Genomic DNA, 19,952 nt, shown 5'->3' on the forward strand with positions numbered 1-19,952 from the left:
ACAGCCCTGTCCATCACAGGAAAAATCCTTCCCCAGCATTGAGCACATCTACAAAGACAGCTATTGCAGAAAGCAGCATCCATCATCAAGGACCACACACCCCCACCCCCACCCTAGGCCATGCTCTCTTTTCACTATTGACATCAGGAGAGGTGCTGGAGTCTCAGGAACCACACCCCCTAGGCTTAGGAACAGTTATTATCTCTCAACCATCAGGAACTAGAAGGGATAATTTCACTCACCCAATACTAAACTGTTTCCACAACCTCTGGACTCACTTAAAGGACTCTTCATCTCATGTTCTTGATAATTTTGGCTTATTTATTTATTATTATTATTATTATTATTATTATTTTGTTTATTTTCTTATTGTATTTGCAGATTGTTTCCTTTTGCACCTTGGTTGTTTGTCCATCTTGTATGAGTTTTTTCTTGACTATACTGGGTTTTATTGCGTTTACTTTGAATGCATGCCAGAGAATGAATCTCAGGGTAATATGTGCTGACATGTATGTACTTTGTTAATAAATCTACTTTGAACTTTGACATCCTTCCTAAAGCAAAAACTGGAAGAAATACTCCAGTTGTGACCCAATAGCTTTCATTAGATTCAACATAAGCTGCTTTATTTTTGTGCTCTTTACTTCTAGCCTATTTTAATTATGACTAGTTTATCAACCAATATAAGTAGAAGTTAATGATTTCTTTTACATGAAGTAGTCAGAATCTAATAAGAGAAAGTTATCATATACAATGAAAGTGCAGTAAGAGAATTACTAAGTGATGAGTTTTAACCAAGGAATGGCCTATCTCTTCCATCTGAGTTGCTCCATAAAATATTTTAATTTCTTTCAGTTGGTTAGAAGAGATACCTTGATTGATCAGTTGATCAAAAGAGGTATCTAGTGACAAATAGCAATTTAATATTAAACTGTTTTATAAACGACTGTTTTGATGTACATCAAAGAGTATTTATTAATTAAATTGCATTGCACTTTTCTTCTATACACAGTTGTGGAGTGGCATTAGACACTTGGATGTTCCCTCTAGAAGATGAGATTCATGAAAAGGTACAGAAGCCAATATTGTTCATCAACTCTGAAAAATTCCAGTGGCTTGCAAATATTCTGAAAATTAAACAACTTGATTCGAACACCGTACAGCGAAAGATGATAACTATCATGTGAGTAACTGTAAGTATAGGTAAATTAAGCCAATCAGTAAACTATATTAACTATGAGTTGATTATATCTGCTAAATAGTTTCTAATTATTTATAGAATGCATGGATGGTTGAAAATAATTGTCAAAAGCAGTCAAATATTTGAACTAAATAATCTTTACTGGTTTACACAAACAAGCATTGTCATCTATAATTTCAAATTGAGAAGGTCCTAGTTGGAGGAAGTTTGGTAGAACATATTCTTTTTAAATATCTGCTTTTTCTGAAGAACACATTAATCCAACACCACATATAAAACTAATCCTAATCAAATAAAAAGTTTCCCAATTCCTTGATATCCAGGGCCATGTACTTAGCATTCCCTTCACAAATTTTCAGTTTTGTATGCAGAAGTGTAAGTTTCAATCTGGTTTCAAAATAACAGCGATCTAAGTCAAACTCCAGAATTTTAAGCCAGAATTAAGCTCAAGCCCAAAAGCCCAGATTTTGTGATCAGAAATGAAGTGGACACGTGCTATTCATTAGGCTTACAAGCATCTGTAGAATGCTGCTGGAATCTTCAGCAGCATCTTAGTCACGGGAATCGGTAGTGTTCTTCACAGATCCTGCTCAGTGAACATTACCAGTAGTAGTGGAATTCCTCAATTAATCAGATTGGAAGGTCTACAGTGCTGGTAGGGAGGGAATGTTTCCAGATGAGGATGGTGAGTGACTTGGAGGGGGTTTTCAAAGTGGTGGTGTTCCCAGGTATCTGCTGTTCTTGTCCTTCTCGATTAGAGTAGTTGTGGGTCTGGAAGGTGCTGCCTTAGGAACTTTGGTGTGTTGTTGCAGTGCATCTTGTAGATAGTACACACTGCTGCAACTGTTTGATGGTGGGGGGGATTGGATGCTTGTGGAAAGGGTACCAATCAAGTGGATGCCTTGTACTGGATGGTGACAAGCTTCTTCAGTTGCTGATGAAGCTGCTCTCATCCAGGTGAGTGCTGAGTATTCCATTACACTCCTGATCTGAGCCTTGTTGATGGTGAACAAGCTTTAGGGAGTCAGGAGGTGAGTTACACCCTGCAGGATTCCTAGTCTTTGACCTGCTTTGGTAGCCACAGTGTTTATATGGCTAGATCACTTCAGTTTCCTGTCAACGGTAACCCCCAGGATGTTGATAGTAGGAGATTCAGTGATGGTGATGCCACTAAATGTCAAGGGACAATGGTTAGAGCCTCTCTTGTTGGAGATGGTCATTGCCTGGCTTGAATTTTACTTGTCACTTGTCAACTCAAGTCTGGTTATTATCTCGGTCCTGCTGCATTTGGGTATGAACTGCTTCACTATCTGAGGAGTCATGAATAGTGCAGAACATTATGCAATCGTCTGTGAACATCCCCACTTTTGACTTTATGATGGAAGGAAGGTCATTGAAGTAGCAGCTGAAGATGGTTGGTCCTAGGAGACTTCCCTGAGGAACTCCTGCAGTGATGGCCTGAGGATGAAATGATTGACGTCCAACCACCACAACTACCTTCCTTTGAGTCAGGTATGATTCCAACCAGTAGAGGGTTTTCCCCCTAATTCCCATTGACTCCATTTTATTCAGGGCACCTTGATGCCATGCTCAGTCAAATGCTGCCTTGATGTCAAAGGCTATCATTCTCACCTCACACCTCATTAACAGAGGAATAGGTAAACCAAAGAGCAACTTTGTGATTAAATGTGCACAGTCACCAGTTTATAAAATCAGAATCAGGTTTAGTATCATTCTCTTTTCGAAATTTGTTGTTTCGTGTCAACAGTACAGTGCAATGACAAAATTACTATAAATTTCTAAATACATGTTAAAGGGAATACTGTATTGAGATTGTGTCATGGGCTCATCCAGAAATGTGATAGCTAAAAGGAAAACGATGTTTCTATAGCATTGATCTCATTTCAAGATGACAGCGCAACGCAGCTTGCAGCGGGCACTCCGGAGCTGATATGTTATTTGTTAAGCGGGGTGCCATGCACAATCCTAATCTAATGAAAAATAGACGTGGGAGCAAGGAGGAACATCTGGAAATCTCCAGGAAGGCCCTCTTCGTTGCTGCTGCTGCGGCTGTGAGGTCCGGGTCTCTGCTGAGAAGAACAGGAGCCCGGTCCTCGGGATCGCGTTGCCGATGGCTGTTGGCGGGGGCATCTTAATACGCTCGGCAGAGAATGGTGCTCGAAGAAGCTGTGCCGGAGGGGATGGTCGGAGGCTCGGAGGTTCGACGGACTCGGAGTCCACTGCGGTCAGGTCGCCTTCAATGTGTGATGTGTCTGCGAGGCTGGTTTTGACAGAGCTTCCATTGTGTGCTGCACCTGCGAGGCTGAGTCGGGCAGCACCGTGGAAGTCCATAGCGGGGTATTCCCTTCCGTCACCGGCATGGGATGACAAGTCTATCGGGACCCTGAGGACTTGTAGAAACTGTGTGGTGGTTTCTTTTGAACTTATAGTCTTTTAACATCTTTGGTCTATTTTTACCGTGCCCATGGTCTGTTTTTTTATCAAATTATGGTATTGTTTGCACTGTTGTAACTATATGGTTTTGTGCAGGTCTTGTAGCTTTAGTTTTTGGTCTTGTTTTGTCTGGTGGATTTGGAGGTCCTTTCCAGGGAACGCGCTAAGATGGTAGCGCGATATTAATACACAGCAGCCTCTCCGGACTCTGGATTGGGGATTGCCAAACGTTATGTGGATTTTCTGGTGTAGTCTATTTTGTCATGTGCTTTTGTGATATCATTCTGGAGGAACGTTGTCTCATTTTTTAACTGCATTGCATTTGTGGTTTTTAAATGACAATAATCTGAATCTGAATTGAGTGTAGGCCTTCAGACTCCTATATCCTCTCACCAGCGGTGGTAATGAGAAGAGGGTATGCCGCAGAGAGAAGGTTGTTTTTCTTTTAACAGCTCGGGGAAAAGAGGCTAGACTGCGCATGTGCAAACGTAGCATGCCAAGGTTTAAAAGGGAGAGAAAAACTTTCGACAGTCTCTTCAATTGCAGCAAGAGGCTGAGAGTGGAAGACTGAAGGCATTGCAGAGAGGTCGTTTTTCTTTAACAGCTTGGGGTAAAGAGGCTAGACTGCGCAGGCGCATGACGCAGCGCGCCAAGGTTTAAAAGAAAGACCGCCATATACAGCGGCCATCGTTGGAGTGGACTGAGTCAGAGTGGGATGGCCTTGGCTCAATCAGGCTTCGGCGAGAAACAGGCAGAGGTGAGGGTAGGTTCCAGTAAGTTTCTGATTTTCTTCTTTTTTTTTGTTCAGACTAGAGAATATGCCAGGCAGGATGTTGGAATGCTCCTCTTGCAGGATGTGGGAAGTCAGGGAGACCCCCGGTCTCCCTGACAACGATACCTGCAAGAAGTGCATCCAGCTGCAGCTCCTAACAGAACTGGAGCAGGAGCTGGATGACCTCCGGATCATTCGGGAGACTGAACAGTTTATAGATAGTAGCTTCCAGGAGGTAGTTACACCTAAGAAACAGGGCACAGGTAACTGGGTTACCATCAGGAGAGGGAAGGGGAAAGGGTAGGTAGTGCAGGGTTCCCCTGTGACCATTCCTCTCCAAATCAGATATACCGATTTGGATACTGTTGGTGGGGGGGATGGCTTACCTGGGACAAGCTGCGGCAGCCGGATCTCTGGCACTGAGTCTGGTTCTGCAGTGCAGAAGAGAGGGAGGAAGAAGAGGAGAGCGGTAGTGATAGGGGACTCCATAGTCAGGGGTACAGACAGGAGATTCTGTGGTCATGACAGAGAATCCCGGATGGTTTGTTGTCTCCCAGGTACCAGGGTCAGGGATGTCTCTGATCGCATGCACAGCATTCTGAGAAGGGAGGGTGATCAGCCAGATGTCGTGGTACACATCGGTACCAATGACGTAGGAAGAAAGAGTCAGGAGGTCCTGAGGAGTGAGTACAGAGAGCTTGGTAGGAAGTTGAAAAACAGGACCTCAAGGGTAGTAATCTCCGGATTGCTGCCTGTGCCACGTGCCAGTGAGGGTAAGAGTAGGATGCTCTGGAGGATGAACACATGGCTGAGAAACTGGTGTAGGGGGCAGGATTTCAGATTTCTGGATCATTGGGACCTCTTCTGGGGCAGGTGGGACCTGTACAAGAGAGATGGGTTACACCTGAACTACAAGGGGACCAATATACTTGCAGGGAGGTTTGCTAGTGTTATTGGGGAGGGTTTAAACTAGATTTGCAGGGGGATGGGAACCAGAGTGCCAGAGTAGATAGTGGAATGGGGGTAAAAATAAATGATGTTAGTAGTTCATGCAAAGTCACAAATAGTTAGTGTGTGGTGGTAATAATCTTCTGAGGTGTGTATATTTCAATGCGAGGAGTATTGTGGGAAAGGCAGACGAGCTGAGGGCCTGGATTGACACATGGAATTATGACATCATAGCCATTACTGAAACTTAGCTACAGGAGGGGCAGGACTGGCAGCTCAATTTTCCAGGGTTCCGATGTTTCAGACGTGATAGAGGCAGAGGGATGAAGGGTGGAGGGGGGAGGCTTTGCTAGTCAGGGAAAATATTACAACAGTGCTTCGACAGGACAGATTAGAGGGCTTGTCTACTGAGGCCATATGGGTGGAGCTGAGAAACAGGAAAGGTATGACTGTGGCGACCCACTTCCTAGCGCACTCGAACCGGCTCACTAATAGCCAGCGCGCCGGCATAAAGGCCAGTCCCAAAAGGGCGCCAAGTCTGCTTCACCAGCAAGGGGAAAAGCCCGCGCGTGGGACGGGACTGTGAATACGTGCCCCCTACAGCATCCGCGTGCGGGACGGGACTGTGAATACGTGCCCCCTGCAGCATCCGCGCCCGGGGAGGGCAGGATCAGGAAGGCTTTAAAGCGAGGCTGCGAAGTTCGAATAAAATCTTTTTGTAACTGCAGTTCATTGACTCCGTGTCGTTATTTCAGCGCTGCGTGTAGCACACCGCTACAATTGGTGACCCCGACGGCCCAAACGATATTTGGGCCGAAGTTGAACAACGCTGCATCTGTTCATGCAGTTTCATTGAAACTGCCAAGCTTCTGGATGCTGCGACCTCACCTATGGTTCCAGCAAGCAGAAGCCCAATTCCACGTTCGGCAGATAACCTCGGAGGACACACGTTACTACTACGTGGTGAGCTCCCTCGACCAGGAAACAGCGGCCCAGGTTGAGGAGTTCATACAATCTCCCCTAGCGGACGGCAAATACACAGAATTCAAAGCCCTGCTCATAAGGACTTTCGGACTCTCACGGCGTGAGCGAGCTGCCCGCTTACTGCACCTGGATGGTTTGGGGGACAGACCGCCCTCGTCTTTGATGAATGAGATGTTGTCTCTGGCCGGAGGACACAAGCCCTGCCTCATGTTTGAGCAGGCATTCCTGGAGCAGCTGCCCGAGGACATACGCCTGCTGCTGTCCGACATGGATTTCAGCGACCCCCAGAAGGTGGCAGCCCGGGCGGACTTGCTGTGGAAAGCCAAGAAGGAGAGTGGGGCATCCGTCGCACAAATCATCAGGCCACGCTCCCAGCAGCAAACCAGACCAGGCCCGGCCACAGAGCCCACTAGCCCCAGAAGGAGGGGTGAGGAGACCAACGAACAATGGTGCTTCTACCACCAGCGGTGGTGTGCAGAAGCCCGCCGCTGTCGCCCGCCCTGCAAGTTCCCGGGAAACGCCAGGGCCAGCCGCCGCTGATGGCTACGGCGGCTAGCCATCGGGATAGCCTCCTGTATGTTTGGGACAAGTGGTCGGGATGCTGTTTTTTGGTCGACACCGGTGCCGAGATCAGTGTCTTACCTCCGATGAGTTACGACACCTGCAACAGGGCACCGGGTCCCACCCTGAGGGCCGCGAACGGCAGCACAGTAAGGACCTATGGCACCCGTACGGTGCAGCTACAGTTCGGCTCCAACCGGTTCACGTGGGACTTCACACTGGCCGCCGTAGCCCAACCGCTCCTGGGCGCGGATTTTTTGCGGTCTCACAGCCTACTGGTCGACCTGCCGAGGCAGAGGCTGGTCCACGCCAAGACCTTTCAGACGTTCTCCCTGGGCGAGGCCCAGTTGCCAGCCCCACACCTCAACTCCATCACGCTGTCCGACAACGACTTCACCAGAGTCCTGGTGGATTTCCTATCAGTTCTGGCACCGCAGTTCACGGCAGCCATGCCCAGACATGGCGTACAGCACCATATCCCGACACAGGGAGCACCCCTCCACGCCCGTGCTCGAAGGCTTCCCCCGGACAAGCTCCCACTGGCGAAGGAGGAGTTCAAGAGGATGGAGGAATTGGGGATCATACGGCGGTCCGACAGCCCATGGACCTCCCCCCTGCACATGGTGCCCAAAGCAACAGGGGGCTGGAGACCATGCAGCGACTACCGCAGGCTGAACGAGGCTACAACACCGGACCGCTACCCTGTGCCACACATTCAGGACTTTGCAGCAAACCTGCACGGCGCAAGGATCTTCTCCAAGGTAGACCTCGTCCGGGGATACCATCAAATCCCGATGCAACCGGACGACGTCCCCAAAACGGCACTCATCACCCCTTTCGGCCTTTTCGAGTTCCTCCGCATGCCGTTCGGCCTGAAGAATGCCACACAGACGTTTCAGCGGTTAATGGACGCGTTGGGACGCGACCTGGACTTTGCTTTCATCTATTTGGACGACATCCTCATAGCCAGCAGCAGTCGTCAGGAGCATCTGTCCCACCTCCGTCAACTCTACGCCCAACTGAGTGAATACGGCCTGACAATCAACCCAGCCAAATGCCAGTTCGGGCTCGACATCATCGACTTCCTGGGCCACAGGATCACTACCGACGGGGCAACCCCTCTGCCTGCTAAGGTAGACGCAGTCCGCCATTTCCCCTGACCCAACACAATCAAAGGCCTTCAGGAATTTGTGGGTATGGTAAATTTCTACCACCGCTTCCTCCCTTCAGCTGCCCGAATCATGTTCGCCCAGATGTCGGGTCCGGGCAAGGACATTACCTGGGACGAGGAGTCCACCGCCGCTTTCATTAAAACAAAAGAAGTCTTGGCAAACGCCGCAATGCTAGTGCACCCCAGAACGGACGTCCCTACCACCCTCACAGTGGACGCATCTAACAGGGCAGTCAGTGGGGTGCTGGAGCAACTCATCGCGGGTCGCTGGCAACCCCTGGCGTTTTTCAGCAAACACCTGCGACCACCCGAGCTCAAATACAGTGCTTTCGACTGGGAACTGTTGGTGCTATACCTGGCAATCCGGCATTTCAGGTACTTCTTAGAAGGTAGGCCCTTCACCGCGTTCACGGACCACAAACCGCTTACCTTTGCATTCACGAAGGTGTCCGATCCCTGGTCGTCCCACCAGCAACGCCATCTGTCCTACATCTCCGAATACACAACTGATGTCCAGCATGTCTCGGGTAAGGACAATGTCGTGGCGGACGCGCTCTCTCGCCCTAACGTTCATGCCCTTTCCCAAGGGGTAGACTTTGAGGCACTGGCGGAGGCGCAGCAGGCAGACGAGGATATCCCAAGTTACAGAACCGCAGCCTGGTGGAGCGTTTCCACTGTCACCTAAAGTCGGCTCTCATGGCCTGCCTGCGAGGACCTAACTGGGTGGATGAGCTTCCCTGGGTCCTGCTCAGCATCCGCACGGCACCCAAAGACGATCTGCACACCTCGTCGGCCGAGTTGGTGTACGGCGCACCCCTGGTCGTCCCTGAGGAGTTCATACCAGCTCCAAGGGGGCAAGAGGAAGAACCCGCAGCAGTCCTGGGCAGACTACGCGAGAGGCTTGGCAACCTGGCCCCCATACCCACTTCACAGCATGGGCAGAACCTGACCTGCATACCCAAAGACCAGCAGAACTGTAAGTTTGTGTTTGTACGAAGGGGCGGGCATCGGGCACCGCTACAGCGGCCCTACGAGGGGCTGTTTACAGTGCTCAGGAACAATGGGTCCACATTCGTGCTGGACGTTGGGGGGGAGAGAGGAGGTTTTCACGGTGGACCGACTCAAACCGGCCCATGTGGACGTGGCACAACTGGTCGAGTTTCCGGCACCGCGGCACAGAGGCAGACCTCCCAAACAGGGTCCGGCCCAGACTGTGGACATTGGGGGGTGTATCGCCGGTTCTGGGGGGGGGGTTATGTGGCGACCCACTTCCTAGCGCACTCGAACCGGCTCACTAATAGCCAGCGTGCTGGCATAAAGGCCAGTCCCAAAAGTGCGCCAAGTCTGCTTCACCAGCAAGGGGAAAAGCCCGCGCGCGGGACGGGACTGTGAATACGTGCCCCCTGCAGCATCCGCGTCTGGGGAGGGCGGGATCAGGAAGGCTTTAAAGCGAGGCCGCGAAGTTCGAATAAAATCTTTTTGTAATTGCAGTTCATTGACTCCGTGTTGTCATTTCAGCGCTGCGTGTAGCACACCACTACATGACCACATTAATAGGGTTGTATTATAGACCACCCAATAGTCAGCAAGAATTGGAGGAGCAAATCTGCAGAGAGACAACAGACAACTGCAGGAGACAGAAAGTTGTGATTGTAGGGGATTTTAATTTTCCACATATTGATTGGGACTCCCATACTGTTAAAGGTCTAGATGGGTTAGAGTTTGTAAAATGTGTTTAGGAAAGGTTTCTAAATCAATATATAGATGTACCAACTCGGGAGGATGCAATATTAGATCTCCTATTAGGAAATGAGTTAGGGCAGGTGACGGAAGTGTGTGTAGGGGAACACTTTGGTTCCAGTGATCATAACGTTGTTAGTTTCAACTTGATCATGGATAAAGATAGATCTGGTCCTCGGGTTGAAGTTCTAAACTGGAAAAAGGCCAAATTTGAAGAAATGAGAAAGGATCTAAAAAGCGTAGATTGGGACAGGTTGTTCTCTGGCAAGGATGTGATTGGTAAGTGGGAGGCCTTCAAAGGAGAAATTTTGAGAGTGCAGAGTTTGTATGTTCCTGTCAGAATTAAAGGCAAAATTAAAAAGAATAAGGAACCATGGTTCTCAAGGGATATTGGAACTCTGATGAAGAAGAAGAGAGATGTATAACATGTATAGGCAACAGGGAGGAAATAAGATGCTTGAGGAGTATAAAAAGAGTAAGAAAATACTTAAGAAAGAAATCAGGAGGGCTAAAAGAAGACATGAAGTTGCTTTGGCAGTCAGGGTGAAGGATAATCCTAAAAGCTTCTACAAGTATGTTAAGAGCAAAAGGATAGTAAGGGATAAAATTGGTCCTCTTGAAGATCAGAGTGGTCGGCTATGTATGGAACCAAAAGAAATGGGAGAGATATTAAATGGGTTTTTTGCATCTGTATTTACTAAAGAAACTGGAATGGAGTTTATGGAAACAAGGCAAACAAGTAGGGAGGTCATGGAACTTATACAGATTAAAAAGGAGGAGGTGCTTGCTGTCTTGAGGCAAATCAGAGTAGATAAATCCCCAGGACCTGACAGGGTATTCCCTCGGACCTTGAAGGAGACTAGTGTTAAAATTGCAGGGGCCCTGGCAGAAATATTTAAAATGTCAATATCCACGGGTCAGGTGCTGGAGGATTGGAGGATAGCTCATGTAGTTCCGTTGTTTAAAAAAGGCTCAAAAAGTAAGCCGGGAAATTATAGGCCGGTAAGTTTGACATCGGTAGTAGGTAAATTATTGGAAGGAATACTAAGAGATAGGATCTACAAGTATTTGGATAGACAGGGACTTATTAGAAAAAGTCAGCATGGCTTTGTGCATGGCAGGTCATGTTTAACCAATCTATTAGAGTTTTTCGAGGAAGTTACCAGGAAAGCGGATGAAGGGAAGGCAGTGGATGTTGTATACATGGACTTCAGTAAGGCCTTTGACAAGGTCCCGCATGGGAGGTTAGTTAGGAAGATTCAGTCACTAGGTATACATGGAGAGGTAGAGGTAGTAAATTCCATTGGTTCAATGGAAGAAGCCAGAGAGTGGTAGTGGAGGACTGTGACTAGTGGTGTGCCACAGGGATCAGTGCTGGGTCCGTTGTTATTTGTCATCTATATCAATGATCTGAATGATAATGTGGCAAATTGGATCAGCAAATTTGCTGATGATACAAAGATTGGAGGTGTAGTGGACAGTGAGGAAGGTTTTCAAAGCTTGCAGAGGGATTTGGACCAGTTGGAGGAATGGGCTGAAAAATGGCAGATGGAGTTTAATGCGGACAAGTGTGAGGTATTGCACTTCGGATGGTCAAACCAAGGTAGAACATACAAGGTAAATGGTAGGACACTGAGGAGTGCAGTAGAAGAGGGATCTGGGAGTACAGATACATAATTCCCTAAAAGTGGTGTCACAAGTAGATAGGGTCATAGAGAGCTTTTGGTACATTGGCCTTTATAAATCAAAGTATTGAGTATAAGAGTTGGAATGTAATGGTGAGGTTGTATAAGACATTGGTGAGATCAAATTTGGAGTATTGTGTGCAGTTTTGGTCTCCTAATTACAGGAAGGATATTATTAAGGTTGAAAGAGTGCAGAGAAGGTTTACAAGGATGTTGCCAGGACTTGAGAAACTGAGTTACAGAGAAAGGTTGAATAGGTTAGGACTTTATTCCCTGGAGCGTAGGAGAATGAGGGGTGATCTGATAGAGGTGTATAAAATTATGATGGGTATAGATAAGAGTGAATGCAAGCAGACTTTTTCCATGGAGGCTAGGGGAGAAAAATAAAGGTCATGGGTTAAGGGTGAAGGGGAAAAGTTTAAGGGAACATTGGGGGGGCTTCTTCATGCAGAGAGTGGTGGGCGTGTGGAATGAGCTGCCAGATGAAGTGGTGAATGCAGGCTCACTTTTGACATTTAAGAAAAATTTGGGACAGGTATATGGAAAGGTGCAGGTCAGTGGGACTAGACAGAAAATGGTTCGGCACAGCCAAGAAGGGCCAAAAGGCCTGTTTCTGTGCTGTAATGTTCTATGTCCCAGATGATGACATTCCTTAAGGAGAAGGCACCCCTCATTAAGACACTACCTCTTGAAGATGTTCGTGATGATAGGGAGGATTGTGCCCATGATACCACGGTGGCCTCAAGAATGCGTACTTAGCCCACTGCTCTATGATTGTGGTTAGACACAGGTCAATCACCGTCTGTAAATTTGCTGACAACAGAACTTATGACAAAATTTAAGATGGGGATGAGGAGGCATCCAGGATTGAGATAGATCGGCTGGTTGAATGGTGTCTTAACAACAACCTCAACGTTAGTAAAACCAAGGAACTGTGGACTTCAGGCAGGGGATGTCGAGGGATCAGAAGTGGAAAGGGTGAGCAGTTTCAAGTTCCTGGGTGTCAACATCTCAGGATCTCTCCTGAGCCTAACATATTGATGTAATTACAAAGAAGGAATGACAGCCACTATATTTAAATTGGAATTTGAGGAGAATTGGTATATCACCAAAGACACTCAAATTTCTACAATTTAACTGTAGAGAGCATTCCAACTGCTTGCATCACCATCTGGTACAGAGATTTTAAGGGGTAACCAAATGCTTAGTCTGAGGTAAATTTTGAGTTTAACTGGGGAGAGAATTTCAGGAGATGGGACCAAGGCGGATGAAGGTGCTGCCAATGAGACAAAAAAAAGTGTTCAGAGGAGTAAATTTTAAATGAGGTGGAGCAAGATGAACAATGATAGTGACAAATGAATTTTAACTCTGGCACTGAGAATTTAGGCCAGTGAAAATAACAGTAAAAATTAGGACTTCGCTTCTTTGCAGAAGCAAAAAAAAAGCTGGTTATAGCAAGTTTCTGTAAAGTCAAGACATCCTGATTTCTATGGAATTTTGTTTTATTCTGTGGATGGGTGAAACTTGATTTTGCTCAGAAGTGAACAAGTGCCCATAAAACCCAATTAATTTTGTTCTATATTACGATATAAATTACCCCACAACTGAGAGGCAGGTGGCCTACATTTGCTGGACTTTTACCTATTTTAAAATTAGATAAAGTATCAGATTTGAAAATTACCCATGTTCTTGTGCCACATCCATTTTCAAGCCTCTACAGTTGCCACCCTTGCTCCTTTAGTAATCTAAGATGGTAATTCAGTAATCTTTATGGACTGGGTGACGTACTTGCATTGAGTACTGCCAGTCTTTTAAGAATGTTCTTACACTCCTACATTTGTACTCACAATTACATTTCTTTCAAGATCAGTTGTTTGTTTCTTTATGCATGTTATTTACCTTACACCATCAGTCCTGTGGTGTAACCTCAGACTTTTCCCTTTTGTTCTTTCCTCTCCTCCCTTTGCATTTTACAACTTGAACATTCTAATCTCTGGAAAAAAATGCTTCACTTTCCAATGATCCTGTTTAATCTGCTGAAGTTTCAGCTATTATTTTTCTTTGTGTGGCATTTTGCATAAACAACTCAAAACTTACTTTTTGTTTCCTCCTTATTGTCAACCTTAATCTGTTAGTTATTCCCAATCTATATTTTTTAAAAATTCAATGGAGCAATAACTTTGAAAGCCCATTTGGTTTGTACACAACTTTATAATCTTGTTAATTTTTCACCTTCCACTTTTTGAAAATTTAATATTCAATATCCCAGATCACATTTTTGCATAAGCAGATACTCTATCACCTGGGCTACATTGGAATTGGTATATTGTTACATGTACCAAGATGAAGTAAAAATCTTGTATTGCATTCTGTCACAGGGTCATAGAGCACTGCATAACATAAACAGACCCTTCAGCCCATCCCAGCCTGGTCACTTAACCACTTTCAGTTCCTGGGCCCTGGTTGCCTCATTTTGTTCTGTCCCTACATTCTTCTATCCTTTAATCGATAATGCTTCACTTGTTTTTAGACATCAGCTCTAACCAGTTCCTCTCCTCCACCACCCTCCTCCTCTGGTGGAGCTAGTCCTCACTCCCAATAATTTCACTTTTGGCTCCTTTCTTTGAAACCAATGAGAAGCCATGGCACCCACAGGGACTCCAGTTACAAATCCAGTATTACTTCCCAACTTTCTGCACTACACTGACAACTGCATTGGTACTACTTCCTGCACCCATGCTGAGTTTGTTATCAACTTTGCCTTCAAATTTACATGGTCTGCATCTCTCTTCCCTTTCTCAATCTCCAGCCATGGAGACACTGTCCACTGGTATCTTTTATAAATCTACTGACTTTCACAGCTTGAGTAGACCTCTTCCCTCCCTGACACTTGTAAGAATGCTATTCCCTTTTTTTCAATTCCTACATCTCTACTGCATCTATTTTTAGGATGAGGGTTTCCATTCCAAAACATCTTAAATGTCCTTCAAAGAACGGATTTGCCTTCCTCTGTCATCAATTCTACCGCCACCTTCATCTCCTCCATTTTCTGGACATCCACCCTCAATTTGTATTTCCATCGTCACAAGTATAAAGATCCCCTTGTCCTTATCATCCCACGAGCCTCCACATCCAGCATATCATTCTCTGTAACTTCCATCATCTTCAATAGGAGCCCACCACATCTTTCCCTCTTGGGTTGGAAGAGCAACAACTCATATTCCAACTTGATGGCATGAATGTTAAATGAATTTTCTTCTCCTCCCCCCCCCCCCTCCTATTTTGCTATGCTGGCTTCATTACCCTTTTTTTCTTCACATACTTTCATCTTCCTCTTGTTCCACCTCTTTCTCTTTCTTCCATGCTCTACTCTCCTATCAATTTCCTTCTTCAGTCCTTTACCACCTATCATCTACCAGCTTGTACTCCTTCCCCTCATCCCACTTTATTCTGGCTTCTTCCCTCTTCCTTTCCTGGCTGTGGCCTCTACATGGTTGGACGAGGACAGGGTATCTCACTCCTGACAACAAAGTTCTCCAACATCAACATCGCTCGTAGACACAAATATATCCACCAGCATCTTTCCTGAAGTAAATGGTCAGCTCTTCCAAGGTAGTTCAAGGTTAAATAATGTCAATTACTTTTTAAAGTCAATCTGATATAGGGAATAAATAGGATCATATATACAGTGCATTCCAGTTAATTGTGGGACACATGGGACCAGTACTTTTTAGCTCAATTAAGTAGCTGCCTCAATTTCATGGAAATAGTTTTAAGTATAAAAAACTGAGTAATAAATTACACACTGAAATGAAATACAAAACAAATTAGACCACCACCAATATAGTAGTAAAAAAACTATTACTTCTCAAGTTAGAGGAATTCATTAAGTGTATGCCATGTTCTTTTGACTGTAAATGGACAAAATTGGTATTTTGTCCCTGCAGACCCACCACCTTATTTACCTTGTATAGGCATAGATAATAATAGTAGTGTTGACAACTTTCTGAACAAATCATTAGGGGTCAAATAAAGTTACAATAATTCCTTTTGTTTACTATTTTATGAACACAAATTCTGCTTTAGCATTGATAGGTAGCATCATTTAGTTTCCTTTTGCATTTGATATGGTCACAAAATTTTTTTAGAAATTAGTGACTGCATTCACTATGGCTTGTCAGAATGCTGGTATTTATTAAGCCATCTTAAGCAGAAAACCAATCCTCATTTCTTTAAAGCTATTTCAGAAAAAAAACTGTTCCACAGTATGAGTTTCTTCATGCATCCTAAAATTCAAAATCAGCTTTTTATAGAAACCTTTAATAATTTTCTTTCAGTATATTTTGAATTATTTGAGAAGGTTGCTTGCTTGCTGTAGAAAAATGGTAAAGGCCATCCTGAAGATGTAATGTTCACCAGTGGTTCTCATTCAGCTGCAACTATATCAAGTCACTTGCACAATAATACTTAACTTACAGTGAACAGTATTAAGCACTACAGAGGATTACAAATTATTAGCTTTGAGTTTAAATGCATTTGAGAACTACAAATTTACAAGCTTTGCTATTTTCCGTTTCCTACATAGAACACACAAGTAATGCATTATAAGACCTTAATTCGCTTCATTTTCTTTATTTTTCATAGGGGAACAGTTCATCAAAGCTTTCCCGATTTTACATTTCTGACTGGCCACTTCCTTGGAAAGATATTTGGACTGAAAGGAACTATAGATCCCCATATAGCAATCGATATAAGCAATAAGGCTGCTTTAGCATTCATGCAAAGACACTTGAGTAAGTAAATAAGACATTTAATATTGAAATATATAACTAAGGAATCATTTTAGTTTTATTCTAGGTGTTAGCTAGCTAGCTATTTTATAGATAATGGGGAAACAAAATAATAGGATTACTGCAATCAAAAAACTGCAGGGAAAACATTTTTAGTGGTTTGCATATGTGGTCATTGTTGATCGTGCTTGAATGAAATTTATCTTTTAAATACAGGTATCCCCCACTTTACAAATGTTCACTTTATGCTACTTTGCTGTTACTAAAGACCTGTATTAGTAACCTGTTCTTGCATTACAAAGAGGATTTTTGCTTTTACGAAAATTTTTCCCATACAAATTAATGGTTCTTCGCTTTACGCCATTTCGGCTTACAAAGGTTTCATAGGAATGCTCTACCTTTGTGGGGGGGGGGGGGGGGGGGGAAGACACCTGTACCTTCAATTTTTCCTGATTGAAATAACACACATGCAAATCAGTGGCATTAAATTTAATACCATAGTATGCAAAGGAAACATTATCTGGGATCATAACAAGAGCATCTGTGTAAAGGGAATTTCCCAGTTTAAACGATGAAGTCCATTTCATAATTATTTCCCTTTGTAACAAAGATTCAAAATTCTATCTTGAATAATTGATTCTAAATTAATCTGAACACCAGATTTTATTTTCCAGGTCTTCAGCAAGATTTTGATCAATGGAATTCTCTTATTGATGGGAAAGGAGAACATATTATACCTGGCACGAACATTCCTCTGGATCAACTAAATTTGAAATCCAAACAATGACACTGCCATTTTGAAGTGCACAACAGTAATTGTAGATCTACCTAATATTCACAGTTGTGCAATGCATTTGCCAGTTTTAACATATTCAAATGTCATCAGCCATACAAAACATTACCTCCATAATTTTGTTTCATTTTGATGTTTGTAGATCCATGTTTCAGATTATGTGATAATATTCAAATCATCCAATTACTCTTATATTAGGACAGTGGGATACAAGTGAGAGTTACCTAAATACTTGTATTTTGAGTGAACATTTTTATATCCTGAGTTTCCACAGCTTGTCAGATGGTGGAATATTGCACTCAGTATTTGATAATGCACTCAGTTATTTATAATATAATACACATCTTCTATCTGTTAGTAGCACCACAGTTCTGAAGTTTAATTTCATCCTTAACAGGACTTTACCAATCTTTTAAGTGTGTAATTTAGGTTTCTGGAGAGTGAATTTATTTTTACTCTACATTGTTTTCTAAACTTCAGATTTAATTCAATGCATCTCATTACCTTCTAATAGAAATTCTAATTAGATTTGGGTCACTCCTTGCATATCAACAAAACTTTGTTCAGCTGGTTGGTTAAAAAATTAAACTTTCCTTTTCACTAAATGTGTCCAAGGCAACCTCCTCAGATTCCTTGGTTCATTTGGAACAGACTGCAGTGACACGAATAATACTGACAGTCTAGAGTCAAAATATTTACCTTTTGCACAGGACCCACATATAACATGAACATTCCATGTTTATGGGGAGTTGAAATACAAAGCAAAGCACAATTTTATATTCTTGAAGATGCCTTATTATATTAAAAAATAAAAGGACTGGGATTTTCACTTCCACTAACTGAGTCAGTTACACATTTTCAAATTAAATAGAATGCAAATCATTCAGTTCCAATGAAATTGGCCAGTTTACTTTTAATTACTGTGCAGGCTAAGATGAATTAAATCCCCCTCTGAGATTTACCAGAACTTTACAAAGTTTACTGGTTAAAGTAAACTCGCCTTTTCTCTTAGAATTAGTTTGCAACTTTATCCACTCAACTCTACCCAGTACATGAAATATTGGCAGTTTTCAAGTCATGTCAGTAGAGAATTTGCCGTAAAAGCCCAAGTTTCCTACATGTGAACAGGGATTTGCGTTATAGCATCTCTCCAACTGGCAGTAACTGTAATGACAAAGTCAATCAGATCAGTGGCTTTGTTCTACAGTCAGAATTGAGCACTAGTTACATCACCCTTACTCCTTAAATCAAGTGAAAAATTAACAAAAATTCTACACCAGCATATTAAACTGCAATGAGAGCTTATGCATTTGAAATTGGGGAAATATTTTTCATCACATTCTTGTACAGGGAAGTCAGATTCTGAGGATATAGTAAGTTTCTTGAGGGTTCTTCAACTGATGTCTGAAAAGTTCATGTTAGTTTCATTTCAGAATCAGGTTATACCAGCATATGTTGTGAAATTTCTTTTGTGGCAGCAGTACATACTAAAACTATAAATTACAATAATAGATAAAAACAGTGCAAAGAAAGGAAAGACTTTGAGGGTTCATGGGTTCATTGTCCAATCAAAAATCTGATGGCAGGAGGAAAAAGCTGTTCCTGAAATGTTGAGTGTCTTCCCAGGTTCCTGTACCTTCTCTTTGATAGTAGCAATGAGAAGAGGGGATGTCCTGCATGACTGGGATCCTTAATGACAGATGCCACCTTTTTGAGGCAGCACCTTTCGAAGGAGTCCTGGATGCTGGTGAAGCTAGTGGCCACGGAGCTGGTACCATGCAGTGGCACCACCATTGGAGCCAGTAATACAACCAGTTAGAAGGTACATTTGTAGAAATCTATGAGTGCCTTTGCTAGCATACCAACTCTCTTTGAACTAACTGAAATATAGCCACTGTTGTTCCTTCTTTGTAATTTTATATGTTGAGCCTAGGATAGATCCTCAGACATTGAAACCCAGGAACTTGAAACTGCTTGGGTTCATTACCCACTACTGACCATAAGGAGTTTGTCTGTTCACCCAGTGACACATGGGTTCCCTCCCACAATTCAAAGACATCATTGTAAATGGTCCCGTCATTAGGATAAGATTAAATCGGTGGAATTGCCGGGCAGTGCTACTCCAAGGGCCTGTTCTGTGCTGTATCTCAATAATAACACTTCTTGCTTACCTGAATGATTGCCACTGCACCAAGACTGCCTGCTTGACTAGCATACACTTACCATCCTACACATTCATTCCCTCCATCTCCACAGAGCCAGGAAATCAGCAATGGACAACATTGTCAATGACACCCAAATCCCCAAAAATGGAATAAATTTAAAAACACCATTCTGCAGTTAATCTGATTGCAAGATGAAAACAAAAGTTGCCATACTTCTGCTTTAAATAATCATAAAGGAGACCCAAAACAAATTGAAACAATAGCACCAAAAGTTAATTTGAGTAAATGTCTTACCTGCTCCAACTATAGCTGTAACACAACTACTACTCAGCCTTGTATATCCAAAGTGGCCTTGCACGAGAACTATCCAGTTAGCCCCACTCCATTTTCCCCAAAGACTGAACATTCTCCTGGTGAATAATGTGCTTTTTGGAATACTACAAATCAGTTTGCTTCTACCACCACCCTAGAAGTGCATTCTGAATCTTAATCAGTGCTATGTGATCCTGTAACACATTTAGTTCTATGTGAATATCCTGTATTCTACCTCTTTACCACTCCAAAAGGGAGGTTTCATTATATACAGAAAACAAATTACAAAGTGATATACAAGTAACATGCTTGAAATAAAAGATTTGGAACATTGCTCAAAGCCAAAGACATACGAAAATCATTTGTAGAAATATCA

At 43.6% G+C, this 19,952-nt stretch overlaps 1 protein-coding gene across 10 annotated transcripts in view; it reads left to right on the plus strand.

The window, feature by feature from the left end:
- The window catches only part of pla2g7 (phospholipase A2, group VII (platelet-activating factor acetylhydrolase, plasma)), a 92,852-nt gene extending 72,938 nt beyond the window's left edge, over window positions 1–19,914 (plus strand). For 9 of the 10 annotated variants that reach the window (XM_073056966.1, XM_073056962.1, XM_073056963.1 and 6 more), the window contains 3 exons: window positions 1,013–1,183; window positions 16,161–16,309; window positions 16,981–19,914. In XM_073056966.1, the coding sequence (XP_072913067.1) occupies window positions 1,013–1,183; window positions 16,161–16,309; window positions 16,981–17,093 (433 nt within the window). In that variant the 3' untranslated portion in view covers window positions 17,094–19,914. Of the gene's footprint in view, window positions 1–1,012; window positions 1,194–16,160; window positions 16,310–16,980 lie in introns of those variants that run through there. The other variant, XM_073056970.1, reaches the window with a different exon arrangement.
- Window positions 19,915–19,952: the final 38 nt, after the last annotated feature.

Source organism: Hemitrygon akajei, chromosome 9, assembly GCF_048418815.1.
Source record: "Hemitrygon akajei chromosome 9, sHemAka1.3, whole genome shotgun sequence".
In the NCBI taxonomy this organism is placed as follows: domain Eukaryota; kingdom Metazoa; phylum Chordata; class Chondrichthyes; order Myliobatiformes; family Dasyatidae; genus Hemitrygon; species Hemitrygon akajei.